General features: G+C 39.2%; 1 protein-coding gene and 1 long non-coding RNA gene across 6 annotated transcripts in view; one reads left to right on the top strand and one right to left on the bottom strand.

The window, feature by feature from the left end:
• Nucleotides 1-25588, top strand: part of LOC131493119 (cytochrome P450 2C21-like) — a 47631-nt gene that overhangs the window by 18039 nt on the left and 4004 nt on the right. For 2 of the 3 annotated variants that reach the window (XM_058697285.1, XM_058697284.1), the window contains 8 exons: nt 313-614; nt 5025-5187; nt 7224-7373; nt 9408-9568; nt 11336-11509; nt 12359-12500; nt 15880-16067; nt 20469-20610. In XM_058697285.1, coding sequence (XP_058553268.1) covers nt 372-614; nt 5025-5187; nt 7224-7373; nt 9408-9568; nt 11336-11509; nt 12359-12500; nt 15880-16067; nt 20469-20610 — 1363 coding nt within the window. In that variant the 5' untranslated portion in view covers nt 313-371. Of the gene's footprint in view, nt 1-312; nt 615-5024; nt 5188-7223; nt 7374-9407; nt 9569-11335; nt 11510-12358; nt 12501-15879; nt 16068-20468; nt 20611-22170; nt 22316-25588 lie in introns of all 3 variants that reach the window. The other variant, XR_009252472.1, reaches the window with a different exon arrangement.
• Nucleotides 6102-25588, bottom strand: part of LOC131493122 (uncharacterized) — a 30102-nt gene continuing 10615 nt past the window's right edge. For all 3 annotated transcript variants that reach the window (XR_009252474.1, XR_009252476.1, XR_009252475.1), the window contains 3 exons: nt 11852-12076; nt 7490-7601; nt 6102-6381 (listed from right to left, as the gene is read on the bottom strand). This is a non-coding gene — a long non-coding RNA (uncharacterized LOC131493122). The remainder of the gene's footprint in view (nt 6382-7489; nt 7602-11851; nt 12077-25588) is intronic.

Genomic DNA, 25588 nt, shown 5'->3' with positions numbered 1-25588 from the left:
TTTTTTACCCTGCCTTCTCCCTACTATCTCTTAATTCTGGCTTTTTCCTGGATTTTCTGTGAAAAGGCACTGAGAGAGTGCTGCTTTCTTCTGCTCATGTAGTAGTAATTTTTGACATGAGATACTCTCTTTCATCATTTGTCAAGATCATGAATTCCAGCCCTTTGAAAATCTGATAGTTTTCAGTTTTACTGTTAAAATATGACCATCTCTGAAGAAGTAAGAGTTACTGTTTTAGTTGGGATTACCAATGAAAACCTAGATATTTATCAATACTAAAGTGACTGTTTTTGTTTTACTCTTTGCTAATAGGTCAAAATCCACTGAAGATAAAAAAGTATCCCAAAGGTTGAAGATTTAGTGCATGTTTGATGATCAGCTGGAACTTAGTATTTATAAAACCTTTGGATTCCAAGCTTCCAACTGCATTTACGCAAGGTACAACAATGGATCTTTTCATAATTCTGGTGATTTATCTTTCTTGTTTGATTCTTTATTTTCTCTGGAATCGAAACTGTGCCAAAGGGAAGCTCCCACCTGGCCCCACTCCTCTGCCAATCGTTGGAAATATTTTGCAGATAAATACTAATAATGTAAGCAAATCCATAAGCAAGGTGAGTATGATTACTTTTCTTCCAACTGTTTGCGGTTACAGCCATATATCTAAATAAAATATGGTCCCAGCCATATTTGCAGGGGTGCAATTTTGATTGGGATTGTGTTGAATGTGTAGATAGCTTTGGGTAGTACTGACATTTTAACAATATTTATTCTTCCAATCCATGAGCACAGAATGTTTTTCCATTTCTTTGTGTCTTCTTTAATTTCCTTCATAAGCTTTCTATAGTTTTCAGCATACAGTTCTTTTACATCTTTGGTTAGGTTGATTCCTGGGTATTTTGTGATTCTTGGTGCACTTGTAAATGGGATCAGTTTCTTTATTTGTCTTTGTGTTGCTTCATTATTAGTGTATAAGAATGCAACTGATTTCTGTACATTAATTTCGTATCCTGCGACTTTGCTGAATTCATGTATCAGTTCTAGCAGACTTTTGGTGGTCTGTCGGGTTTTCCATGTATAATATATCGTCTGCAAAAAGTGAAAGCTTGACTTCATCTTTGCCAATTTTGATGCCTTTGATTTCCTTTTGTTGTCTGATTGCTGATGCGAGGACTTCCAACACTATGTTAAACAACAGCAGTGAGAGTGGACGTCCCTGTCGTGTTCCTGATCTCGGGGCGTGGGGGGGGAAGCTCTCAGTTTTTCCCCATTGAGGATAATATTAGCTGTGGGCTTTTCATAAATGGCTTTTATGATGTTTAAGTATGTTCCTTCTATCCCGACTTTCTCAAGGGTTTTTATTAAGAAAGGATGCTGAATTTTGTCAAATGCTTTTTCTGCATCGATTGACAGGATCTTACGGTTCTTTTCTTTTCTTTTATTAATGTGATGTATCACATTGATTTATTTGTGAATGTTGAACCAGCCCTGCAGCCCAGGAACGAATCCCACTTGATCGTGGTGAATAATTCTTTTTATATGCTGTTGAATTTGATTTGCTAGTATCTTGTTGAGAATTTTTGCATCCATATTCATCAGGGATATCGGCCTGTAGTTCTCTTTTTTTTGCTGGGTCTCTGTCTGGTTTGGGAATCAAAGTAATGCTGGCTTCATAGAATGAGTCTGGAAGTTTTCCTTCCCTTTCTATTTTTTGGAACAGCTTGAGAAGGATGGGTATTATCTCTGCTTTAAATGTCTGGTAGAATTCCCCATCACTCCTCATCAAGGAAATACAAATCAAAAGCACACTGAGATATCACCTCACGCCAGTCAGATTGGCTAAAATGAACAAATCAGGAGACTATAGATTCTGGCGAGGATGTGGAGAAACGGGAACCCTCTTGCACTGCTGGTGGGAATGCAAACTGGTGCTGCCACTCTGGAAAACAATATGGAGGCTCCTCCAAAAGTTAAAAATAGAACTACCCTACGACCAGTAACTGCACTACTAGGTATTTAGCCAAAGGATACAGGAGTGATGATTTGAAGGAGCACATGCACCTTAATGTTTATAGCAGTACTATCAACAATAGCCAAAAAATGGAAAGAGCCGAAATGTCTATCAACAATGAATGGATAAAGAAATTGTGGTTTATATACACAATGGAATACTACTTGGCAATGAGAGAGAATGAAATATGGCCTTTTGTAGCAACATGGATGGAACTGGAGAGTGTGATGCTAAGTGAAATAAGTCATACAGAGAAAGACAGATACCATATGTTTTCAGTCTTATGTGGATGCTGAGAAACTTAACAGAAGACCATGGGGGAGAAGGAAAAAAAAAAGAGAGAGGGAGAGAGCCAAACCATAAAAGACTCTTAAAAACTGTGAGAATAAACTGAGGGTTGATGGGGGGTGGGAGGGAGGGTAGGGTGGGTGATGGGCATTGAGGACGGCACCTGCTGGGATGAGCACTGGGTGTTGTATGGAAACCAATTTGACAATAAATTTCATATTAAAAAGAAAAGAAGTGATTTTAAAGAGAAGTGTTCATTGGGTATCCAGCTAGAAGGTTGCCAGAGAGGATGAGATCCATGAGATGATTGTTAAAATTGCCAAAAGAAGGAATTCCCTGTTCATGTTGTGAGCAGGTCCCCTTTTTAGTAATTATTCTTTGGTAAACTCTAATGGCAATGAAACTGTTTTCAATTTTAAAAAAAGTTCTGATCTACAGATCACAACACTAAAAATTTCCTAAAAACACACATTTTTTTAAGTCAAGGAAATACGGTCCCAGAATTGTTTCTGTTATATTTGCTCAATGAATGTGTGAAGAACTACTCTATTCCTAGCTATTTATATAGCAGTAGCTCTCTAAATCTTGAAGGGATTGTCTGAAATCTGTCTTTGCTGAGACAGCTAGTTACCAGAGCACAGCTTCTGGAAACCCCTTTCTGTGTTTTGCGCTAAGAGATTGAAAGAGGATTATGTCAGCACCCTAGCTCATCTGCTTGTTAACTCACAGCATTGGGCAAGTTTTAAAAATCTCTCTCAGTGTTAATTTCCATTCCTTTAAAATGTGAATAACAGTTCTATTTTGTGTAGGGTCCTTCAATATATCATATATTCAACAAGTTATTGAATATCTACTTTGTTAGATGCTGGGGATTTGGGTTTTTTTTTTAAGTTTATTTATTTTTGAGAGAGACAGAGAGAGAGAGAGAGCATGCAGGGGAGGGGCAGAGGGAGAGAGAGAGAATCCCAAGCAGGGTCCATGCACAAAGTCTGACATGGGGCTTGATCTCATGTACTGTGAGATCATGACTTGAGCCAAAATCAAAAAGTCGGATGCTTAACTGACTGAGCCATCCAGGTGCCCCAGTGCTGGGGATTTTCAATGGTAAATGAAAAAGAAAAAACAGACCCTGGATTATGGAATTTATAGTCTATAGGGTAGGCATGTTTTGTAAAATAATCACGCAGATAAGTGTGTGATTACAAACCATGTAACAGGGACACAATAGAAAGAGGCCATGCAGCTCGGTGGAGCAGGAATGGGAGGAATGTCAGCAAAGCGTTCTCTGAGGAAGTGAAGCTGAAGCTGAGATCTAAAGAATGTTCAAGCATTAACCAGACAAAATGCAGATGGAAGTTCATTCCAGGCGGTTTCATTCTGGAGGAGAATTAGTTGTCATTGTCTCTGAAAGAGGACCAATTTGGTAAAAACATGGTGTGGGATATGATTGGAGAAATAGTTGCCAGAAATGCAAGTCTTACAAGGCTTTTAAAACTATTGGTCCTGGGGCACCTGGGTGGCCTCAGTCACTTATGTGTCCAACTTCGGCTCAAGCCATCTCGGTTCATGAGTTCGAGCCCTGCGTCAGGCTCTGTGCCGGCAGCTCAGAGCCTGGAGCCTGCTTTGGATTCTGTGTCTCCCTCTCTCTCTGCCCCTCCCCTGCTTGTGCTCTATCTCTCTCTCTTTCTCGCTCTCTCAAAAATAAACATTAAAAAAAAAGAATATTGGTCTTTAGCACAAGAGCAATGTGATGCCATTAACGTGCTTAAAGGACTCTCATGTTAACATTTGCCTTGTGAAGAGAGCACTCTGGTTGCTTTATGGAGAATGAATTGTAAGGTAGCAGGAGGACTCAAACCTTGGACAAGTTGAAGGAGTTATTTAGTATACCAAAGAAGCTGCCATGACAGAAAGACCCCAATAACACAATGGCTTCAGGAAGATAAGAGCTTATTTCTATCTCACAGCATGAGATCGAGGTGAGTGCTGCTGGGCTGCCTCTCTTCCTTGCGGTCATCTAGAGAACCAGTTTTTCTTTGTCTTCTAGTTGACCATCCTGGGCACCTAGGCTATTGTTCTCATGTGCATGGAGGCAGTGAGGTTGTTTCCATGCTGTCCTTTCAGTCCCCGGGTAGGGGGAGAAATGGAGGGCATGCAATTACCATTTATACAAAAGCGTAGGATTTGCACACATCATTTCTGCTAATATCAGTTCACGAAAACTTAGTCACATGGCCGCACAGGGAAGCTGGGAAATGTCTGCGACCATGTTGCCATGTCCTTATGTATTTAGAGGTCTCTAGTGCTAAAAAGACATAGAGAGTGGATAATGAGGGATGATTGGTAGTCTACACATGGGACAAGATGGAGGAGCCTCCCTTAAGCAGGACAAGAAACACATTATTGTAACTATAGGAAGAAAGAAATTTGGTGCAGCTGTAGATTTGGCAGACAAAAGTTAATAAAAGAATATGAATAAATTCCATAATATAATATCTGTCACATAGTAGGAGCTGAATAAAGGTTAACTATTGATGACGATAATAATAATAGCAATGTGTCTAATAATATAATTACCACTTAATGTGATTAAGTTACTAGTTCTAGAAGTTGAGATCTTTTATATTAGGTGAATGAGTATAAAATATCTCTTGAGTAAAGAGACTTATCTACATTTTTAGTTTTGAAATTCTCACTACTCCTGTACCTTGTATTGCTTTCCCAGCTAGCAGAGAGTTACGGCCCTGTGTTCACTGTGTACTTTGGCATCAAGCCCACTGTGGTGATATACGGATATGAAGCAGTAAAGGAAGCTCTAATTGATCAGAGTGAGGTGTTTTCTGGCAGAGGCCCTTTCCCAGTGCTGGACAAATCCATCCAGGGATTAGGTATGTCTCCATTTGGGGAACATATGTGGGTTTGTAAGTTGCAAAGACTTATAAACTAAGGGATTGAGAAATTGTAAGTATTTAGAGAAGCCTATAAAAATATCATAATTCCAACATTTTTTTCCATAAAGGATCATTAATCCATATTTTAGATTCGGAAAGTGACAAGGTGTCTCCATGAAACATAAAATGAAATGAAAGCAAATCACCTAACCATTAATGTGCTATAAATTTGTGTTCATTTGAAAATATGGCCAGTTAGGATAATGTTCATTTCAGTTAAGATAATAAGAGACAGAAAAAGAAGGAAGGAAAATGACTCAATTATCCTAGCCACCAAACATTTTGCTTTTTGGCCTGAGTCATGGTTGCTAAGAGACTAGTTTAGGAAACTTGAATAGTGTGCATGGAACCAGCATAGGTTTGAAATATTCCCAGTCTTGACTTCAATCTTTTATTCTTCAAAAAAAAAAAAAAAAAGGCATAAGAAATATTTGAATCCAATAGAATACAATCCTTATACATACACAGATAAGCTCTGGAAAGAGGATTATAGAAAAACACATAGTGAGTACACATGGATTGAGAGTGATACTAGAAAAAGCTTTTTAAATCCAAATTGGTCATAGGATCCTCCTCATATGTTATCTCTATATGAAGAAGCCCTTGGGGCGCCTGGGTGGCGCAGTCGGTTAAGCGTCCGACTTCAGCCAGGTCACGATCTCGCGGTCCGTGAGTTCGAGCCCCGCGTTGGGCTCTGGGCTGATGGCTCGGAGCCTGGAGCCTGTTTCCGATTCTGTGTCTCCCTCTCTCTCTGCCCCTCCCCCGTTCATGCTCTGTCTCTCTCTGTCCCAAAAATAAATAAAAAACGTTGAAAAAAAAAATTTAAAAAAAAAAAAAAAAAAAAAAAGAAGCCCTAGAACAGTACCTGGCACATAGTTCACTTGGTTCTCAGGTGGCTGAACCAAATGGAACTGAGTTGTTGCTAGGGGACCAACAATAAAAGAAAGAGAGAGAGAGAGAGAGAGAGAGAGAGAAAGAAAGAGAAAGAGAAAGAAAGAAAGAGAGGGAGGGAGGGAGGGACGAAAGAAAAAGAAATTTAAAAAGGTTTTTATATTAAGTACTTGAACTGTCTTCCATTTGTTTCTGGAGCTGGCCTTAAACTGTCCAGTCCTCTGGTGGGTCACTGGGTTCCTGTAAAAAGAGATAAGGCCTGAATGGAGTCACTTCCTCCTCTACACTATTCTTTAAAATCTCTATGGACAAGTATCCTATGAGAATTGTTTTTTCTCCTGATATTGTCTTGGCTTCCAGAAGTCTGGTATTGACTTTCCTTGGTGTTAAAACCATATTTCATGGCAGAGACATTACACACAGAAGGGAAATGTTAAAATGAGGGCAGAGGCTGTGTCTCTTATCAGAGGAATAGATTTTCATGAACTTCCTTCCAGTGCACAAGTGCTCTCTCTCCTTCTCTTGAGAATTGACTCTTTTTGTTGCCTCTCCTACAATTCACTTACAACATACAAAAATCAGCCCTGAAAATTTCACCTACAACTTGGAGTCACCATGATGTATTAGCTGTGTGGTCCACAGAGCTAGCATTTTGCCTCCATGATCACCAGTAAAATGGAGACAAAACACTTGGTTCACAGAGTTATTCTGAGGTTAAAGGAGCTAATAGATGGAGAAGAAGAGTTAAGTAACATGTAAAACCCAGAGTCTTGACAGATACGAGGCTGGGCTAACAGAAAGCAGGTAAAGCAGGGCTCGTTGGAATTCTTATGGCTGGCACCACACCATAGTTACATTCCTGCTTCAGTGTCATTATCATTTCCTGAGATAAAGACTCAGCTAGAATTGATGGCAATGGAGGTCATTCTTCTCTCTCTTTTTTAAGGAGGCTTTTTTTTTTTTTCAATGAGGGGCTTGAACTCATGACTTTGAGATCAAGACCTGAGCTGAGATTAAGAGTTGGACCCTTAACCTACTAAACTACCCAGGCATCCCTCCCTTTTTTTTTTTTTTTCTGATAGGAATTATTTTCAGCAACGGAGAGCAGTGGAAGCAAGTTCGGCGTTTCTCCCTCATGGTTTTGCGGAATATGGGCATGGGGAAGAAGAGTATTGAAGACAGAATTCAAGAGGAGGCCTTGTATCTGGTGGAAGCATTAACAAACACCAATGGTGTGTATTTCTTTACGTATTTAACAGTAATAGTTTGGGAGGACTATATGCTCTTTCAAATAGACTACAGAGAAATCTGATGGCTCAAGCACCATAGAAGTTTACTTTTTGCTCACATGACAGTAGTGAAGTGAAGGGGTTGGCACAATAGCCTTTTCAGGCACCAGGTTGACAGGAGCCTTGATATCTTCAACACATGGCATCTAGTGTCACCCAGGATTCATCTCTCTGCAGGGTAGCAGAAGGAGCAAAGAACAAAGAAAAGAGCAAATAAGGTTTTCAGTAGGCCAGGTATGACAATGGCAGACATTCCATGGGCTTTAACTCAGTCTCAGGACCATACCAGCTCTAAGACGCAGTGTGAGATGTGGTTCTCTGTGTGCACAGAAAAGCAAGGAGAACGAGGATTTGGATAATGAGATAGTAGTTTTGGCCACAATAACTTGAAAAATGAAGTAATTTCTCTAGTAACTTCTTGAGAACATTGCAAACATTTCACAGTATATATACGTCAAGTCATTATGCTGTGCACCTTAAACTTACACAGTGCTGTCAATCATATCTTAGTAAAATCAGGAGAAAAAAAAGCACGAGTGGTTCAGCACTAGGATTCATGCCAAATCCTTCTCGGTGCTTAGGGCTGCTATATAGCTCACCTGGAGGATTATGGATGTGAATGGAGTGAGCCTCGGTAGCACAAATTGGCTCAGTGTGTGTATTTGTGTATGCACGTGCCAGACTGGAGAGGAGGTGGAAGACGAAGGGGTAGACAGGAGTCGTGGCAGAGAAGGAATAAGATCAGGATCATAAGACATATATGGTTTTTGAACCTCAATATTTAAATATTTTTCAAGAACACTGTTAAGGAAATAGTACTATTTTCTTTTAAAAAAATTTTTGGTAATGTTTATATTTGAGAGAGAGAGAGAGAGTATAAACAGGGGAGGGGCAGAGAGAGAAGGAGACACAGAATCTGAAGCAGGCTCCAGGCTCTGAGCTGTCAGCCCAGAGCCCGACATGGGGCTCAAACTCATGAACCAGAGATCATGACCCCGAGCTGAAGTTGGACGCTTAACCAACTGAGCCACCCAGCTGCCCCATTATAGTACTATTTTCTACATGGTGGGTTTTTTTCAATATTATTTTTTTTTAATTTATTATTTATGTTGAGAGAAACAGAGAGTGCGCAAGTAAGGGAGGGGCAGAGAGAGGGAGAGAGAATCCCAGGCAGGCTCCACGCCTCCAGCAGAGCCCAACACGGGGCTCAAATCCACAAAAGCTTGAGATCATGACCTGAACCAAAACCAAGAGCCGGGTGCTTAACCATTTGAGTCACCCAGGTGCCCGGCATTGTGTTTTTTAACCAATGTTATATATTGTCCAGACAAGTTGTTTCCCTTTTTTTTTTTTTTCCTGCTATTAATATTAAACATGCCATTTTTACAAGTATTTGCACTTCTTTCTTCCTTGGAATAAATTTCTGGAGGTAGCAATAGAGTTTCAATGACTGTCATTTGGACTTTTGATGTCTATCAACAAAGAACGGGTGGGAGACCTGGCAGAAGAGGGATACAGATGTGAGGCTTATACTACGCATATGGTTTTGCAAAATTTCAACTTAATATATTAAATATTTTTACAGGTTTAATCTATAAATGTTTATCAAGAACATTATTAACAGACTAGTACAGTGTTCCATTATTTTGGATGCTTCCGACCTATGCTTATCCAGACTGTGCCCAGTAATTCTTGTGAATTATCTTGTGGCTGTTATTTGGGGAACACTTGGGGGAACTCTTGGGGAGTTCCCCAAGGAGAACACTTGGGGGGAAATAAATAGACTGGAGTAGACAGCTTTGTTTGGGGAAGCACAATAAATTTTAGGCATGTTGAGTTTATAGTGATGATCACATGTCCAGGGAATTCCTATACTTAAAAAAAATCCCAGAAGTTAACCCTTCTTAATTGTTTAAAACAGTCAACTTAAGATTTATATGAAAATTGTGCTCTAACCTTTAACTTTTATTGTTTTAGCATCTCCCTGTGATCCTACTTTCCTTCTGGACTGTGCTTCCTGCAATGTGATCTGCTCCGTTGTTTTCCAGAATCGTTTTGAGTATGATGATAAGAAATTTTCAATCTTGATAAATTATTTTCATGAAAACCTCCTAATTTCAAGCAACTCCTGGATACAGGTAATGTCAACGTTCTCCTTATTTTTATTCTTGTTTTAGTTTTTTTAAAAAATGTGTTTAAGTAATCTCTACACCCACCATGGGGCTCGAACTCACAACCCCTGGATCAACAGCCACATGGTCTTTCAACTGAGCCAGCCAGGTGCCCCCAGCCAAGGTTCTTTTTAAATGGGAAATAATTTTCAGGGCACCTGGGTGACTGAGTGGGTTATCTGACTCTTGATTTCGGCCCGGGTCATGATCTCAAGTTCGTGGATTCGAATCCTGAGTCAAGCTCCGTGCTGACACTGTGGAACCTGCTTGGGATTCTCTCTCCCCCCTCTCTCTCTGCCCCTCCCCACTTGCACACGATCTCTCTAAACAAATAAATAAATGAATAAATAAATAAACTTAAAAAAAATCAGGGCACCTGGGTGGCTCAGTCGGCTAAGCATCTGACTTCGGCTCAGGTCATGATCTCACAGTTCGTGAGTTCGAGCCCCGCGTCAGGCTCTGGGCTGACAGCTCAGAGCCTGGAGCCTGCTTCGGATTCTGTGTCTCCCTCTTTCTCCCCCTTTCCTTTACTCGCATGCTCTCTCTCCCAAAAATAAACATTTAAAAAAATATTTTTTTTAATAAAAATAAATAAATGGGAAATAATTTTCTAGGTAGTCTATCACTCATGCCTACCTTGGTCCTTTGCCCTATTTCCAAATGGCTAAAGTAATGTTTATCAAATTATCATTTGTAGCCAATTAGTGACTTATCAAATCAATTTAATGTATTGAAATGAAATTTAAAACATGAAATATAGTAATAGAGAAATGTAGTATAGTTCATCAATTATAGCAAGGTATTTTTTTGAGAAACCTTTTTTATATCCATAGATGAAGAAGGTGGTGATGTAAAACGTATGTCTTACTATAGTAGAGTGTCAGAAAATGTTAGTATCTTATGTTGTATGATCATTAAGAACTAAAATTCTGTGTGGATCAAAAGGTTATGATGTGTTCCACCTGGAAAGGACTCTTGAGAACAAAGCATCTACTCGTTTTTGGACCAGGAAACTGTCACCCAGAGATATTAAGCATATTTTCCAAAATGGCCTAGCCGAGGCAAGGAATGAGCTAGACCCAGAATCTAGATTTCTCAATTCTCTGTCTAGTTGGATACATGCTACCAGCCTGAATAAATTGCTTCAGTGCCTAACAACGGTATTAAGTCGTGAAGTACTGTCTAGAGCAGAGTCCATACACTCTAGGACTAGCAATGGACAGATAAATAAGGGCAATGTGCACATTCTTAAAGGTATAAAACTCCTAAATAAAAATAAGGTAATTTAGCCATTAATTTTCCTGATGTAGTTTCTTAATTACAAAAACAAACAAAAAAAAAGCCCTGCAAACTTTTTTAGGGGGCTGTAGAAATATGTGTAAGTAAACCGGGATGAACACTAGGTTCTAGCTCTGTTGCTAGTTTGGTGTCTTAGAATGGTTGACTAACCTTTCTGAACCTTAGTATTCTTCTTTGGAAGAGGCGATATACTCCTGGATTCCTTCATAGAGTTATGGTTGGGAAATTAAATGGTTCTGAAATTGCTTTGTGACTTGTGCATACTCTAACTCCTAACATTTTGTCAGTTCTCTCTCCTTCAAGTTCCAAGTATGTTCTAGTGAGGGAAGCGTGTCTTACCTTTATCTACTCAGCATAGAACTCGGTGTCTGATGCATAATATGAGCCTACAGAACTTTGTTGAGTGAATTAATGAGTGATTCTTTCCTCTTTCAGCTCTGCAATGCTTTTCCTCTTTTAATACACTTTCCAGGATGTCACAATGTGTTACTTAAAAACATTGCTAACCAATGTAGGTTTATTGTGGAAAAAATAAAAGAACACCAAGAATCCCTGGACCTCAGTAACCCTCGAGACTTTATTGACTACTTCCTGATCAAAATAGAAAAGGTATAATGTGACCCTTTATCTTTGTGGGTGGTGAGACTCATGGATTAGCTTTGTTCTTCCCGGTGAAATTGGGATATACTGAAGATGTATTAATTGCTTGCATAACCTATAATTGTGCAAATCATATTGGGTATCTCGAGTTATTTCTAAATTCTCACTGAAAGTGACTTAGGAGGTTTTATATTTATCATGTGAAAGCTGGTTTTTTTAATTTGAGAACAGACTGAAATACGCACACATTCAAGATAAATGATACACAACATAATCATCCTTCATCAAGTAAGTTCTGAGAATGGAAGATGTAACAGATAAGGGAACAGATAGGAATCTAGAAAGACTTACCTTTGGAGTGGCACTAGGAAATCTTCACAGATGAGGTAGGTTTTGAAGAAACTATAGCTTAGATGAACAGACATAAAGTAGGTCCAGGGAACGGTAAGTGCAGTGATCAAGTGTGTGGAACTTTCAGAGAGGTGATCTTGATTGTAACTGAGCAACTGTCATGGGTGTGATGACTGATGAGGTTGGGAACAGAGCTGCACTGTGGGGGATGGGTGGTTCTGGAGGCTTGAATGAGAAAAACAGACATTATAAAATAGGTAATTAGATACTAGAATGGACAGTGAGTAGCAGTGAGGACTTGATAAAAATTATGTTTCAAAGAAATTATAGAGGAACTGATCAACTCTAGGGGATGAGAAAGTGAAGAATCAGAAAGGGCTTGTTGGAAGTTTATAACTCTGAGTATATTTTAACTGTAGCCCCCACACCAGATAACGGTGTCATATTGAGTTATGTTACCTCTGAGGCTCTTTCATTTATCAAGTAATTCTAACACATTATTTCTAGGAAAAACACAATAAACAGTCTGAATTTACCATGGACAACTTGATCGTTACTGTCTGGGATGTGATTAGTGCAGGAACAGAGACAACGAGCACCACCCTGAGGTATGGACTCCTGCTCCTGCTGAAGCACCCAGAGGTCACAGGTATGGTCACAGGTGATGGGCAGAATGAAATTCCTGGTAGACATTAGAAGGTGACACTGACAACTATCCCGCTCTTCACCTGCCTAGACAATGCACAGGAAAATTTTTCCATCATTAGGAGCACCTGGGTGGCTCAGCCAGTTAAGCATCTGACTCTTGATTTCTGCTCAAGTCATGATCTCACAGTTTGTGGGATTGAGCACCGAGTCTGGCTCTGAGCTGACAGTGTGGAACCTGCTTGGGATTCTTTCTTTCCCTCTCTCTCTCTCTCTGCCCCTCCACCGCTCGTTCTCTCTCAAAAATAAATAAATAAACATTTAAATAAAAAAATATTTCTGGGGCACCTGGTTGGCTCAGTCGGTTGGGCGTCCGTCCAACTTTGGCTCAGGTCATGATCTCACAGCTGTGAGTTCGAGCCCTGCGTCGGGCTCTGTGCTAACAGCTCAGAGCCTGGAGCCTGCTTTGGATTCTATGCTTCCTTCTCTCTGGGTCCATCCCCTGCTTGAACTCTGTCTGTCTGTCTGTCTCTCTCTCTCTGTGTCTCTCAAAAATAAAGATTAAAAAAATTAAAAAAAATATTTCCATCATTAGTACATCTTCCTGTCATTGGATAAATTAAATTCAAATTCAATTATAGTACAAAAAGATAATGAAATATTTAAACAGCAGCAGAAATTTGAAGGGCAGAGGCCATTGTTTTCCCTGCTATGGTGGAATGTCCCTGATTTGTGTTGGGACAGATGCAATAAGCAGAGTTTTCTTAGGATCTGAAAGGATCAGCCTTCTGCTTTCTCTAAAAAGATGTCACTTGACATGCCTTCCATGTCCAGGTAAATGTATTTTTGTCAAAAGATATTTTTTTAAGTTTATTTGTTTTTGAGAGAGAGAGAGGGAAGCCTCGAGAGGGAGAGAGAGAGAATCCCAAGCAGGCTCTGCACTGTCAGCACAGAGCCGGATGTGGGGCTCGAACTCACAAAACTGCAAGATCATGACCCAAGCCAAAATCAAGGTTCCAATGCTTAAGCGACTGAGCCACCCAGGAGCCTATATCAAAAGATATTTCTTCTCAAATGAATTTGCAGTGTAAGGATTGACTCAACGAAATTACAATCTTTCTTTATCAAAGAGACTCCCTAAATAAAACTTTATTCAAATAAATTCTTTTCAAATATACCCTTTTGGGCAAATAAATTCTTCCTCCCAAATATGATTTCTCTTGCAAATACAACCTTTCCATTTTTCCTCCTTTTTTTTTTATTGAGTGCTAATCTCAGAGGATATTTCCTTCACTACCGTATAGTGTTCTGTGCTTTGGCACATTAAGACACTCTTAGTACAGTTACATCTCAGGAAGCTTTTCTCCATGACATCACCAGATTTTTCTCCTTTGTTGAAGGTCCTTCTGTCCTCCCATTATAAAGAATAACTGCTTTCCAAATGGTGCAATTTACAAGCATAGCCGCAAAATTCCCGTTTTCATACGTTGTGCGATATAATGGCACTATTTCCTTTGAGTGACATGCTTTCAGCCAAATAACTTCACTAACTCTTATTAGACCTATGTTGACTATGACTGTGAATACCATGACATTTTTCTCCAAACCTTTAAGTCTTGTGTACATTGCAAAAGCCCTTTTTGTGTAATATTTCTACATTGCTTCCATTTTCATTTTTTCTTACATCACATCCATTTGTATTTTTCTTTTCTTCCCATTTTCATCCTTTACTGTGCCATTCTTTTTAAGCATTCTGATTTTACAAGTAGCTCCTAACCACTTTCTATAATCACTCTCTTCTAGATAAAAATCCAGCCTCTCAACCTGAGAAGGTAAAGCTTCAAACTTCTCTAAAATTCCTAAGTTTTCTTGATAGCTATCAAACCACAGAATTTTCACATAATCCATTAACAAAGACTCCTTCTTCAGGTAGTAGATAAATACCATTTGACCAAAGTAGCAACATGGTACTGGAGAAAATGGGTTATAGACTAACTACAGTGGCTTTGGATTCTGACTTTACTAGTAAGTAGCTGTGTGACCTCAGACTCATGACTATCTCTCTGCTTATCTTGGCCCCTCATCTGTTTAAGGGAGATGATAATGCTTCCTAACATTCATAGAGCCTCTCCCTCGTAAGAAAAAGTTAATAAACGTTTGTTTTAACTAATGAGTAGTCCTACTTAAACTATTTATGATATATTTTGCAAATAAAGGAAAAATATAACTCATTAAATAAATTACATAAATTTCATTTCAATTAACATAACATAAATTTCAGTAATCTTATTCAATTGCTAAGATTGTGGGTTTGGAAATGAGAAAAACCACGTAATACCTGGGTGTCCTTGAGAAGTATATTTACTTTTATGGACCTGTTTCCTCATTTTTAAGACATAAAATAATACCTAACACATAGACCTATTTTGAGGAATTATAAAGTAATGTAATATGTCGTACAGCATGCCTGTCCTATGTTGCATTCTAAATGTTAACTTCTTGTTACTATGTGCTGAATCAAATATCTTATTCAGTTCTATTTATTAAGCATCTATGGCACTGGGTAGTTCTTACCCTCTTGGAACTTACATATTTATTTATTAAAAAAAAATTTTTTTTAATGTTTATTTATTTTTGAGACAGAGAGAGCCAAAGCATGAACGGGGGAGGGTCAGAGAGAGAGGGAGACACAGAATCCAAAGCAGGCTCCAGGCTCTGAGCTGTCAGCACAGAGCCCGACGCGGGGCTCAAACTCACGGACTGCGAGATCATGACCTGAGTTGAAGTCGGACGCTTAACCGACTGAGCCACCCAGGCGCCCCTGGAACTTACGTACTTAAAACGAAAACTGAGGATGCCTGGGTGGCTCAGTCAGTTAGGCGTCTCTTGATTTCGGTTCAGGTCATGATCTCATGAATCCTGGGATTGATCCCTGTATCAGGTTCCACACTGACAGCACGAAGCCTACTTGGGATTCTCTCTTTTCTCCCTCTCTGCCCCTCCTCCAGTCTCTCTCTCAAAATAAATAAATAAAGTTTAAAAATTTTTTCTAAAAATACTGGCATACACAAAGTGGTTAAACAGCATGGTCTGTAGTGAGCCTTCAAGATCATAGATCCTTGAGTTGTCAAACAAAAGTACACAAAGCAGAGAATCAGAGCTGAATTTCATGGTACAATTATATTTTATATGTACATATATTTAAGTCTCTAATGAGATCCCAATTTGCCAGGAAACAAATTATTTCTTTTTTTTCCCCCTATGGTAGTAACCATAAGTGATTTTCCCTTCGCCCAATCTCTTACCACAATGTGACCATGATTAAGAAGATTAAGCCAAAAGACATTTCCATTTCACATAAATTCTGATTCCTATCTTGCCAGCTAAAGTCCAGGAAGAGATTGACCGTGTGGTTGGCAGACACCGGAGCCCCTGCATGCAGGACAGGAGCCACATGCCTTACACAGATGCTGTGGTACATGAGATCCAGAGATTCATTGACCTCGTCCCCAACAGTCTGCCCCATGCAGTGACTCAGGACACTAAGTTCAGAGAATACCTCATTCCTAAGGTGAGAGATATTTCATCTGTACTACTCCTTAAGAATCTCAGGTTATCAGCCATCACAATAGTAGGATTATAGATCACCATCTACAGGCATGGCACAGTCATAACCCAGGCATCTTATCCTCTGACTACATGCTTCTGTCCTTTTACTCTGTTGATAAAATTTTATATGTAATAGCGCTTAGACTCCCACAGGATTTTCTTCATAGTATTCATTGCCCAGGTGGCTTACTGCCTATGTTTTCTTCTGGGAGTTTTATGGTTTTATGTCTTATGTGGAATTCTTTAATCTATTTTGAGTTAATTTTTGTGTGTGGCATAAGATAGGGTCTAGTTTTATTCTTTAGTATGTGGCTGCCCAGTTTTTCCAACACCATTTATTGAAGAGACTATCTTTTCTTGATTGTATACCTTGGCTCCTTTATTGGAAATTAATTGGCCATATATACATGGGTTTATTCCTGGTCTCTCTATTCTGTTTCATTTATCCGTGTTTGTTTTTATGCCAATACTATACTGTCTTAATGACTATAGCTTTGTAACAGAGTTCGAAATCACAAAGTTTGATGCCTCCAGGTTTGTTTTTCTTCCTCAAGATTTCTTTGGCTATTCAGGATCTTTTGTGGCTCCATACAAATTTTAGGATTACTTGTTCTATTCCTGGAAAAAATCCCATAGGAATCTTGATAGGTATTGCATTGAATCTATACATGGCTTTGGGTGATAGGGACATTTTTAACAATATTAATTTTCCCCAGTCTATGAGCACAGAATATCTTTCCATTTATTTGTGTCTTCTTCCATTTCTTTCATCAGTGTCCTACAGGTTTAAGTGTACAATCTTGCACCTCCTTGGTTAAATTTATTACTAGATTTTTTTTATGCCATTGTGAATAAGACTGTTTTCTTAATTTATAGTTCATTATTAATGTATAGAAATGCAACAGATTTTTGTGTATTGATTTTGTATCAGTTTATTCTAACAGTTTGGGTAGAGTCTTTAGATCTACAATATCATGTTATCTTCAAATAGTAACAGTTTTACTTCTTTCCTGTATGGATGCCCTTTATTTCTTTTTCTTGCTAATGCTCTAGACTAGGACTTGTAATACTATGTTGAATAAAAGTGGTGAGAGTGGGGGCGCCTGGATGGCTCAGTTGGTTAAGCATCCGACTTTGGCTCAGGTCATGATCTTGCGGTCCGTGAGTTCGAGCCCCATGTCGGGCTCTGTGCTGACAGCTCAGAGCCTGGAGCCTGCTTCAGATTCTGTGTCTCCCTCTCTCTCTGACCCTCCCCTGTTCATGCTCTGTCTCAAAAAACAAAAACAAAAAAACCACAAAAAAACATTACAAGTGGTGAGAGTGGGCATCCTTCTTTTGTTCCTGATCTTAGAGGAAAAGCTTTCAGCTTTTCACCATTGAGTATGATGTTTGCTGTTGTCTTATCATATATGGCCTTTATGATGTTGAGGTACACTTCCTCTTTATTTACTTGTTGAACTTTTGTCATAAGTGAATGTTGAATTTTGTCGGATGCTTTTTTCTGCATCTACTGAAATGATCATATGGTTTTTATAGTTCATTTTTTAATGTGTATCACATTGGTTTGTGGATGTTGAACCATCCTTGCATCCCCGAGATAAATCCCACTTGATTATGTATATGATCCTTTTATTGTACTTCAATTCAGTTTGCTAAGATTTTGCTGAGGATTTTTACATCTTTATTCATCAGAGATATTGGCCTTTTCCTGTGATATCCTTGTCTGGTTTTGGTACTAGGATTATGCTGGACTCACTAAATGAATTTACAAGTATTCCCTCCTCTTCTATTTTTACATAGAGTTGAGAAGGATTGGTATTCATTCATCTTTAAATATTTGGTAGAATCTACCAGTGAAGCTATCTGGTCCTGGACTTGTGTTTGTTGAGAGAGTTTTGATTACTGATTCAATCAGAGTAATAGGTTTGTTCAGATTTTCTATTTCTTTGTGATTCAGTCTTGGTATGTTGTATGTTTTTAGGAATTTATCTATATCTTCTAGGTTGTTCAATTTGTTGGTGTATAATTATGCATGGCAGTCTCATGTTCTCTTGATTTCTGTGGTATCAGTTGTAATAGCCTATTTCATTTCTGATATAGAGTCCTCTCTTTTTTCTTAGTGAGACTAACTAAAGGTTAGTCAGTTTTGCTTATCTTTCTTTTCAAAAAACAAGCTCTTAGTTTCATTGATCTTTTCTATTGTTCTTTTAGTTTCTATTTCATTTATTTCAACCCTGATCTTTGTTATTTCCTTGCTCCTCCTAACTTCGGGCTTCATTTGTTCTTTCTTTAGTTCCATGAGGCATAAAGTTGAGTTGTTTGAGATGTTTCATATTTCTTGATGTAGGCATTTATTACTATGAACTTTCCTCTTTGAACTGCTTTTCCTGCATCCCATAAGCTTCAGTATGTTGTATTTCCATTTCATTTCTCTCAGGGTATGTGTTTCTCTTTTGATTTATTCTTTAACTCATTGGTTGTTCAGTAGCATGTTGTTTCATCTCCACAAATCTGTGAATTTTTCAGTTTTGTTCATGTTTCTAGATTCATATCACTGTGGTCAGAAAACATGGTTGATATGATTTTAATCTTCTGCCTTTTGTTAATGCTTATTTTGTGCACTAACATATTATCTGTCCTGAAGAATATTCCACATGTGCTTGAGAAGAACATGTACTCTGTTGCTTTTGGATGGACTGTTCTGTGTCTGTTAAACACACCCTCATACACTCATATGCTTTGAAGCTTTTATGTGATAAATCTGACAATTAGGATATTATGGGGTCTGTTTCTATGAATTTTTTCTCTTTAATTTTGGGTCACATTTCTTTTTTCACATGTTTAATGATTTATTATATGCTTAATATTTTGAATGATGCCTTGTGGGGAGTCTGGATTATGCTGTCTTCCTTTAAAGAGCATTGACTTTTATTTTGGCAGGAAGCTAAATTACTGACAGATGGTTTTCAGTCTGTGAGTCTTACTATAACTCTTTCATTGTGGATTGGTTTCAATTCTGAAATTAGTCTTTGTGCATGGCCCTTAGTCTGATGTGAGTTCCTTAGTCCAACAATTTACAAGTTTGGGGTTGCCTTAGCATCTGAGGTGCTAAGAAAGTTCTCTCCATCCTAGCTGGGTTGGAACCTCAGTTCCTCTATCACTGTACAACATGTGTTATCCACCTCCAGTTCTCAAGCAGTCGTACCCTGATAGGCTTCATGGAGTTTCCTGTGTTTGTGCCTCCCAACCCATAATCATGGACTCACAGAGTCTTATAAGGTTATAGGTCTTATATACCTTTGAGATCCTATTTGTAGATTCTTCTTGGCCTGTATCCTTCTTCATGAATTCTAGATGCCAAGTTTTTATCTCTGTCTCCTTAGCTCAAAAAAGAGTAGCACTTTGCTTGACCTTCTCCTCCCTGAACTCTTAGGAGGAAAGTGTTGTCAGGCAGAAATTCAGAGTGATTGTAGGGTCTACCTAATTTCTCTTTAGTGAAGTATCACAATCCTGGATTGCCTCTTGTTCAGTGCCAGAGAACTGTTTCTTTATATACTTTTTTTTCTGGATTTATATTCGTGTTAGTCATGAGGACAACTCCAAAGGAGTTATTCTGTTATAGTCTGAAGTAGATGGTCCCACCAGCCAGGAGAAGTGTTTTGTAACTAACTTTATATGGAAGCCTATTCTAGGACTGACCATACTGTCTTCCAAAGATTCAGTTGATTTTGAAAACTAACCTCCAAGTCATTATGTTGCACTGTATCTATGAGTTTAAGAACACCCTATTAGGAAGCAGAAATGCTCTCTCATTTCTACAATAATATGCAACAATTCAATTGAAACAGCATAGCTCTTTCAAACTTACCCGTTTGTTACCTTTAAAAAAATTTTTTTAAGTAAGCTCTTTGCCCAAAGTCAGAACCCGTAGACCCTGAGACCAAGAGTCCCACACTTTGCCAACTGAGCCAGCCAGACACCCCTAAGTTTGTCATTTTGATGGGAAGATGAAGGGTTTTCAAGAATATGGCCACTCAAGTAGAGTTTTGAAGACCTCATTCTCAGTGGCATCAGCACCTTGAGACAATACTGAAATCCATTGGTCAACAGTGGACTCTAGGGAGCTCCCTTAGTTTTCTGAAAAGCAAGTGCTGGTGTCGGCTACAAAGTTTGGAGTCTGTTAACGGTGCTTTGGACTGCCATTACATGATTTAAAACCTGTTAGGGTTGGTCATTAGTTTGTTCTGTGACATGGAGTAAATAAATCACTTCTGTGCCTCAGTCTCCTCATCTATAAAACAAAAGGATTTCAAGCTCCATGACCTTCATCATAATCCAGTTTATCTGTTTCTCTTTATATCAGGGCACAACCATATTAACATCTCTGACTTCTGTCCTGCATGATGAGAAAGAGTTTCCCAACCCAGATCAGTTTGATCCTGGCCACTTCCTGGATGAAAGTGGCAACTTTAAGAAGAGTGACTACTTCCTGGCTTTTTCAGCAGGTAAGCAAGCTTCATATTTATATTTATGTATGCATCAGGGGTCAGTGAGATGAGGAAGGCTTTGCATGGAGGCTATTCTGGACTGAACAAATTGTCATTTGTATGAGGCTAGAGGCATCACTCCCAAAGCCCAGGTTATTTCTCGTTCAATTGAAGTCTGCCCTCACCAAGTTTGGCACCAGGACCCACCACTGAGATTCCTATAAAGGGGCAGGAGCAGAGGGTAATGGAAATTTGAGTATCTTCCTTTAATTTGTCAGTGTCCTGGGAAGAAACAGGTGGCATACTCAAAAAGGCTAATTAAAGAGAATGTAACGATGAGACGATTTTCAGAGGGTGGGTAGGATTAAGGTAAATAAGATATTATAAAGTACTCAGAGATTAGCATAAGCAGGAAGAGGTTACCATCCTAAATTGGAAAGGATGAGGGAAGGAGGGCATTACTGGGATCCAAATAGACCTTTAGGAAAGAAAGGGTGGCTGCCTCAACGGGAGATGTGTCTATAGTAAAGCGATACAACCACTGCCTGAACTATAGCCTGACAGGGTAGGATTGAGGGAATAAATACTCTGACTTTTTCAATGTCCAATGCTCTGAATTTGTTCAGAACCCAGAAGGGAACTAACATCTCAGTTTATGCATCTATAGAAATCACCTTCCTGAACACAGAGTAGGCATAAAAGACAAACACAAAAGAGAGCTGGAAGGCAGGAGAAATGGAAAATATTCAGCACACTCCAAAGGAGAAACAGGAGGAAGACACGAGGGTAACAGGCCTTTCCTGTAGAAGTAATTGAAACAGAGACAAAAATAGGAGATTTGCTCCTGATTGAATATCTAAGAAAAACAAGTATCAAGCAACCCTTGCTATCGTGGTCCCAGGATTATGTGCAACTCCTGGAGATTATCTCAAAGCAAGATGCTGCTTTACTACTCCTTACCTTTCTTCCTATATTTTGAGCCCATTACTGCATAATGAGACTCCTTGAGATTTCTATTCAAGTCACAGGGCTTGCAGACCTGCTTTTGCCCTGACACTGTGGGTGTCATTACAAGATCTGAGGCCTTACCTTAAGAACTTATGTTCCAGTATGTGAGATAGGTGAATAATTATAATTTCATCTGAAATGTGCTGTTTTAGAAGCATTAACTAGTGTTATGGAAAACAGATAAAGAAGTGAGTTATATGCTCTGAGCACATCAAAGAACTTTGCATAAAAGAAATGATACCTGAGCTGGATCTAGAATGATGTAGAAAATATGAGCAGGCAGAGTAGAATGGAGGGCTATTTCCACTGGAGGAATGACTAGACTCTAGACAGCATTTGAAATTGCCAGTCTGGGGATTAGTGATTAGTTAGTATGTTTGTGGCTGATTTGTAATATTTCTTTTTTTCCTACCCTCTTAGTTCAGGATGATCTCTTAGTTCAGGATGACATAAATACCTTATTTTGCCTGATCATCTTTGGAATTTTCAGGTCTGTGTGGATTCTCTGCACACGTGAAATTGAATTTGGTTTTCTTCTGTTTATTTGTCTCATGTCAATTTGATTCTTAGTCCAGCTAAGAGGACCTTGAGGGGGACAGGAAATTCTTGCTCCCCAACAGACAATTGGTGTGTCAGCAGGACACCTTAACTCGCTGGACACTGCTCACCCCACACACTATGATAGCCAAAAGTCCCTGAGGACAGCTGGCACAAGGTAAGATGTCTTAGCATGTCAGTCTCTGAGAATCTGTATCTACAGAGTCTGATGGAGCAAGAACGATAAGAGTCCTTTTTCTCTCTCTCCAAATTTAGATTAATAGGAGAAAATACTTGTAGGGCTGGTTCCTTGGGCTTAGGGACTGACTCTTGTTGAGTTTTGTAGGATACTCTTCGGTAACTGATCTATTTCCCCCCAGAGATGGTCTTTGTTTTCCTTAGTGTCTTTTATGTCACTTGTCCTACAAACTTTGCCCTATGTTAATGGGTACATGAAGTCAAAGCTGTTGCTAACAGACTTCTTGGAAGTCAAAGCTGCAAAACTGGTGGACGTGGGTTGAATACTTAAAAGAAGTTAGAACTAAGGCTCCTGGCTGGCTTGGTCAGTGGAGTGTGTGACTCTTGATCTCAAGGTTGTGGGTTTGAGACCCATGGTGGGTGTGGATTTTGCTTAAAAAATAAAATTTTTTAAAAAAGAGAGAATTCCAAGCAGGCTCCTCACTGTCAGCACAGACCCGGATGCAGGGCTCAAACTCACAAACCCACCATGAGATCATGACCTGAGCCAAAAGCAGATGCTCAACCAACTGAGCCACCCAGGTGCTCCAAAAAATAAAATATATTTTTTAAAAATCTGTTCGAGCATTCACCACTTCAAGAAGTCTCCTGTGATAGCATAAGTTGGTCACAGAACAGGTTGGATTGATAACAGATCACCTGCCAGCCTCAAGAAAAAGGCACCCTGTGAAACAACACACAATCCCCAACCCTGTGGCACATCCTTCAAGTATTAGTGTGGCTCCAAGCTACCCAACACTTAGCTAAAGCTGTTAAAGTGCACATATACAGGATAGGATTTTTCCTTTTGTCTTGTTCTTTGTCCTAAGAGCTTGACTTTGTGACCAGTGAGAATATTCTCTTTGGTCTCCACCATCTGGAGGATGCACTTAACAGGGTGTACCTTGGTGGCCAAATAGAATGGGGCTCCAAGTCTTTCTCTGGCCATGACAGTTCTTAAGAGGTCCCAACCCATAGGAACCTTTGTCATCTCAAACTTTGTTTCCTGTTTGTGCCAGGAAGACCCATTACAGGAGTGCCTGCCTGGTGTCACAGATTAGCAGGTCTGTGACGGAGGTACCTCACTTTCACAGTGAACTATAATACCAGTATTTTTTAGATTGGCAAATTTGTGAATACATTTTGTAACTTAGAAACATGTACTTCATCATAGTACAGTCTTTCAGTAAAGAACAAACCAGGTTTACTCACAGACCCAAATTTATCTTTAGTTTCTCTGTAATAAGACAAAAATAGAGGGACGCCCGGGTGGCTCAGTCAGTAAAGTGACTGGCTCTTCATTTTGGCTCAGGTCGTGATCTCATGGTTCATGGGATCAAGCCCTGCATTGGGCTCTGCACTGACATTGCAGAGCCTGCTTGGGATGCTCTCTCTCTTTGTCCCTCCCCTGCTCACATTCACTTTCTCTCTCTCAAAATAAATCAACAAATTTTTTAAAAAAGAAACAAAAACAGATAAACCTATGTTTGGTACTTAATGTTTCATTATTTTATCTTATTTGGAAATGATCTAGATATTCAATGAATTTAACTTAACATTTAACTTAGCCAAACTTTAAAACTTCAGGTTACTGAAGATTTTGGTAGCCCTTTAAAAGTTTACCTACAAACCATTTAATCTTATTTCTATCTATTTATTTTTATTATTTTTAAAATAAAAAGTTTACCTGTAAACTATTTTATCTTTCTATCTATTTATTTTTATTATTTTTTTAACATTTTTTGGGAGAGCACAAGTAGGGGAGGGGCAGAGGATCTGAAGCAGGGTCTGTGCTGACAAGCTGACAGCAGTGAGCCCAATGTTGGGCTAGAACTCATGAACTGTGAGATCATGACCTGAAGTGAGACGCTCAACTGACTGAGCCACCAGGCACCCCTACATCTATTTACTTGTTTTGAACTGTTATGCTGAGACTAGCCACAAAATTTTATAAGGTATTAGACAAAGTCAACCATTATTTTAAGTTTCTTTTTCCTGACAAATTTTGTAAGCTATAATATGGACTTATTTGACTTTCAGTAAACATAGGCAGAATAAAAGTTTTATATTTAATCCTTATAACTCTAAAGACATGGCTATTTTAATTAAACCAACAATTTTTTTTTTTTTGAGAGAGAGGGAGAGAGAGAATCCATGCTGAGCACAGAGCCCAATGTAGAGCCTGATCCCATGACCCTGTGGATCATAACCTAAGCTGAAATCAAGAGTCAGAGTCTCAACCAACTGAGTCACCCAGGTACTCTAAACCAACAACTTTAAATTAGCTTTAATATTGAATATTTTTGGGGCACCTGGGTGACTTGGTGGGTTAAGCATCCAACTTCGGCTCAGGTCATGATCTCACAGCTTGTGAGTTCGAGCCTCACATCAGGCTCTGTGCTGACAGCTCAAAGCCTGGAGCCTGCTTCACATTCTGTGTCTCCCTCTCTCTCTGCCCCTCCCCTGTTCATGCTCTGTCTCTGTCTGTCTAAGAAATGAATAAACATTAAAAAATTTAATATTGAATATTTTCTGAGATTGCATAAACTTGAAAAATATTTAGGCTAGTTTCTCTCTTCCTGAGTTTTTGAATGCCCAATCCTTACAAGTACTTGTCTTCAAGCCAACTAAATGGAGCTCTTTTACAAATTTATTTTTTAAATGTTTATTTTTTCATTTTGAGAGAGAGAGAGAGAGAGAGAGAGAGAGAGAGAGAGAGAATCCCAAGCAGACTCCAAGCTCAGCATGGAGCCCAATGTGGGGCTCGATTTCATGACTGAGATCATGACCTGAGTCAATATCAAGAGTCTGATACTGGGGCTCCTGGGTGGCTCAGTTAAGCATAAGCTCTTGATCTCAGCGCAGGTCATGATCTCATGGTTTGTGGGGACAAGCCCTGAATTGGGCTCTGCACTGACAGCATAGAGCCTGCTTGGATTCTCTTGCCCCCGCCCCCCCCCCCCCCCCCCGCCCCTCCTCCATGCTCTCTCTCTTTCAAAGTAAATAAACTTTAAAAAAGAAAAAAAGTCAGATAACCAACTGAGCTACTCAGGTGCCCCTGAAGTTTGTATTTAAAAGAAAGGCTTTTACATCCTAGAGATGATAAACGTAGAAAATTTACATCACAAAGGCACAGAGAAAAGTATCCAAGTTTTTTCCAAGTCTGAACACAAGAGGCATTTTAGCAGTTTGTACTTGGAAAGGCCTCTTCCCC

The sequence above is a fragment of the Neofelis nebulosa genome, chromosome 13 (assembly GCF_028018385.1).
Source record: "Neofelis nebulosa isolate mNeoNeb1 chromosome 13, mNeoNeb1.pri, whole genome shotgun sequence".
Taxonomy (NCBI): Eukaryota; Metazoa; Chordata; class Mammalia; order Carnivora; family Felidae; genus Neofelis; species Neofelis nebulosa.
Note: the sequence above shows the minus strand (reverse complement) of the source record. Positions and strands in the feature narration are given on the sequence as shown.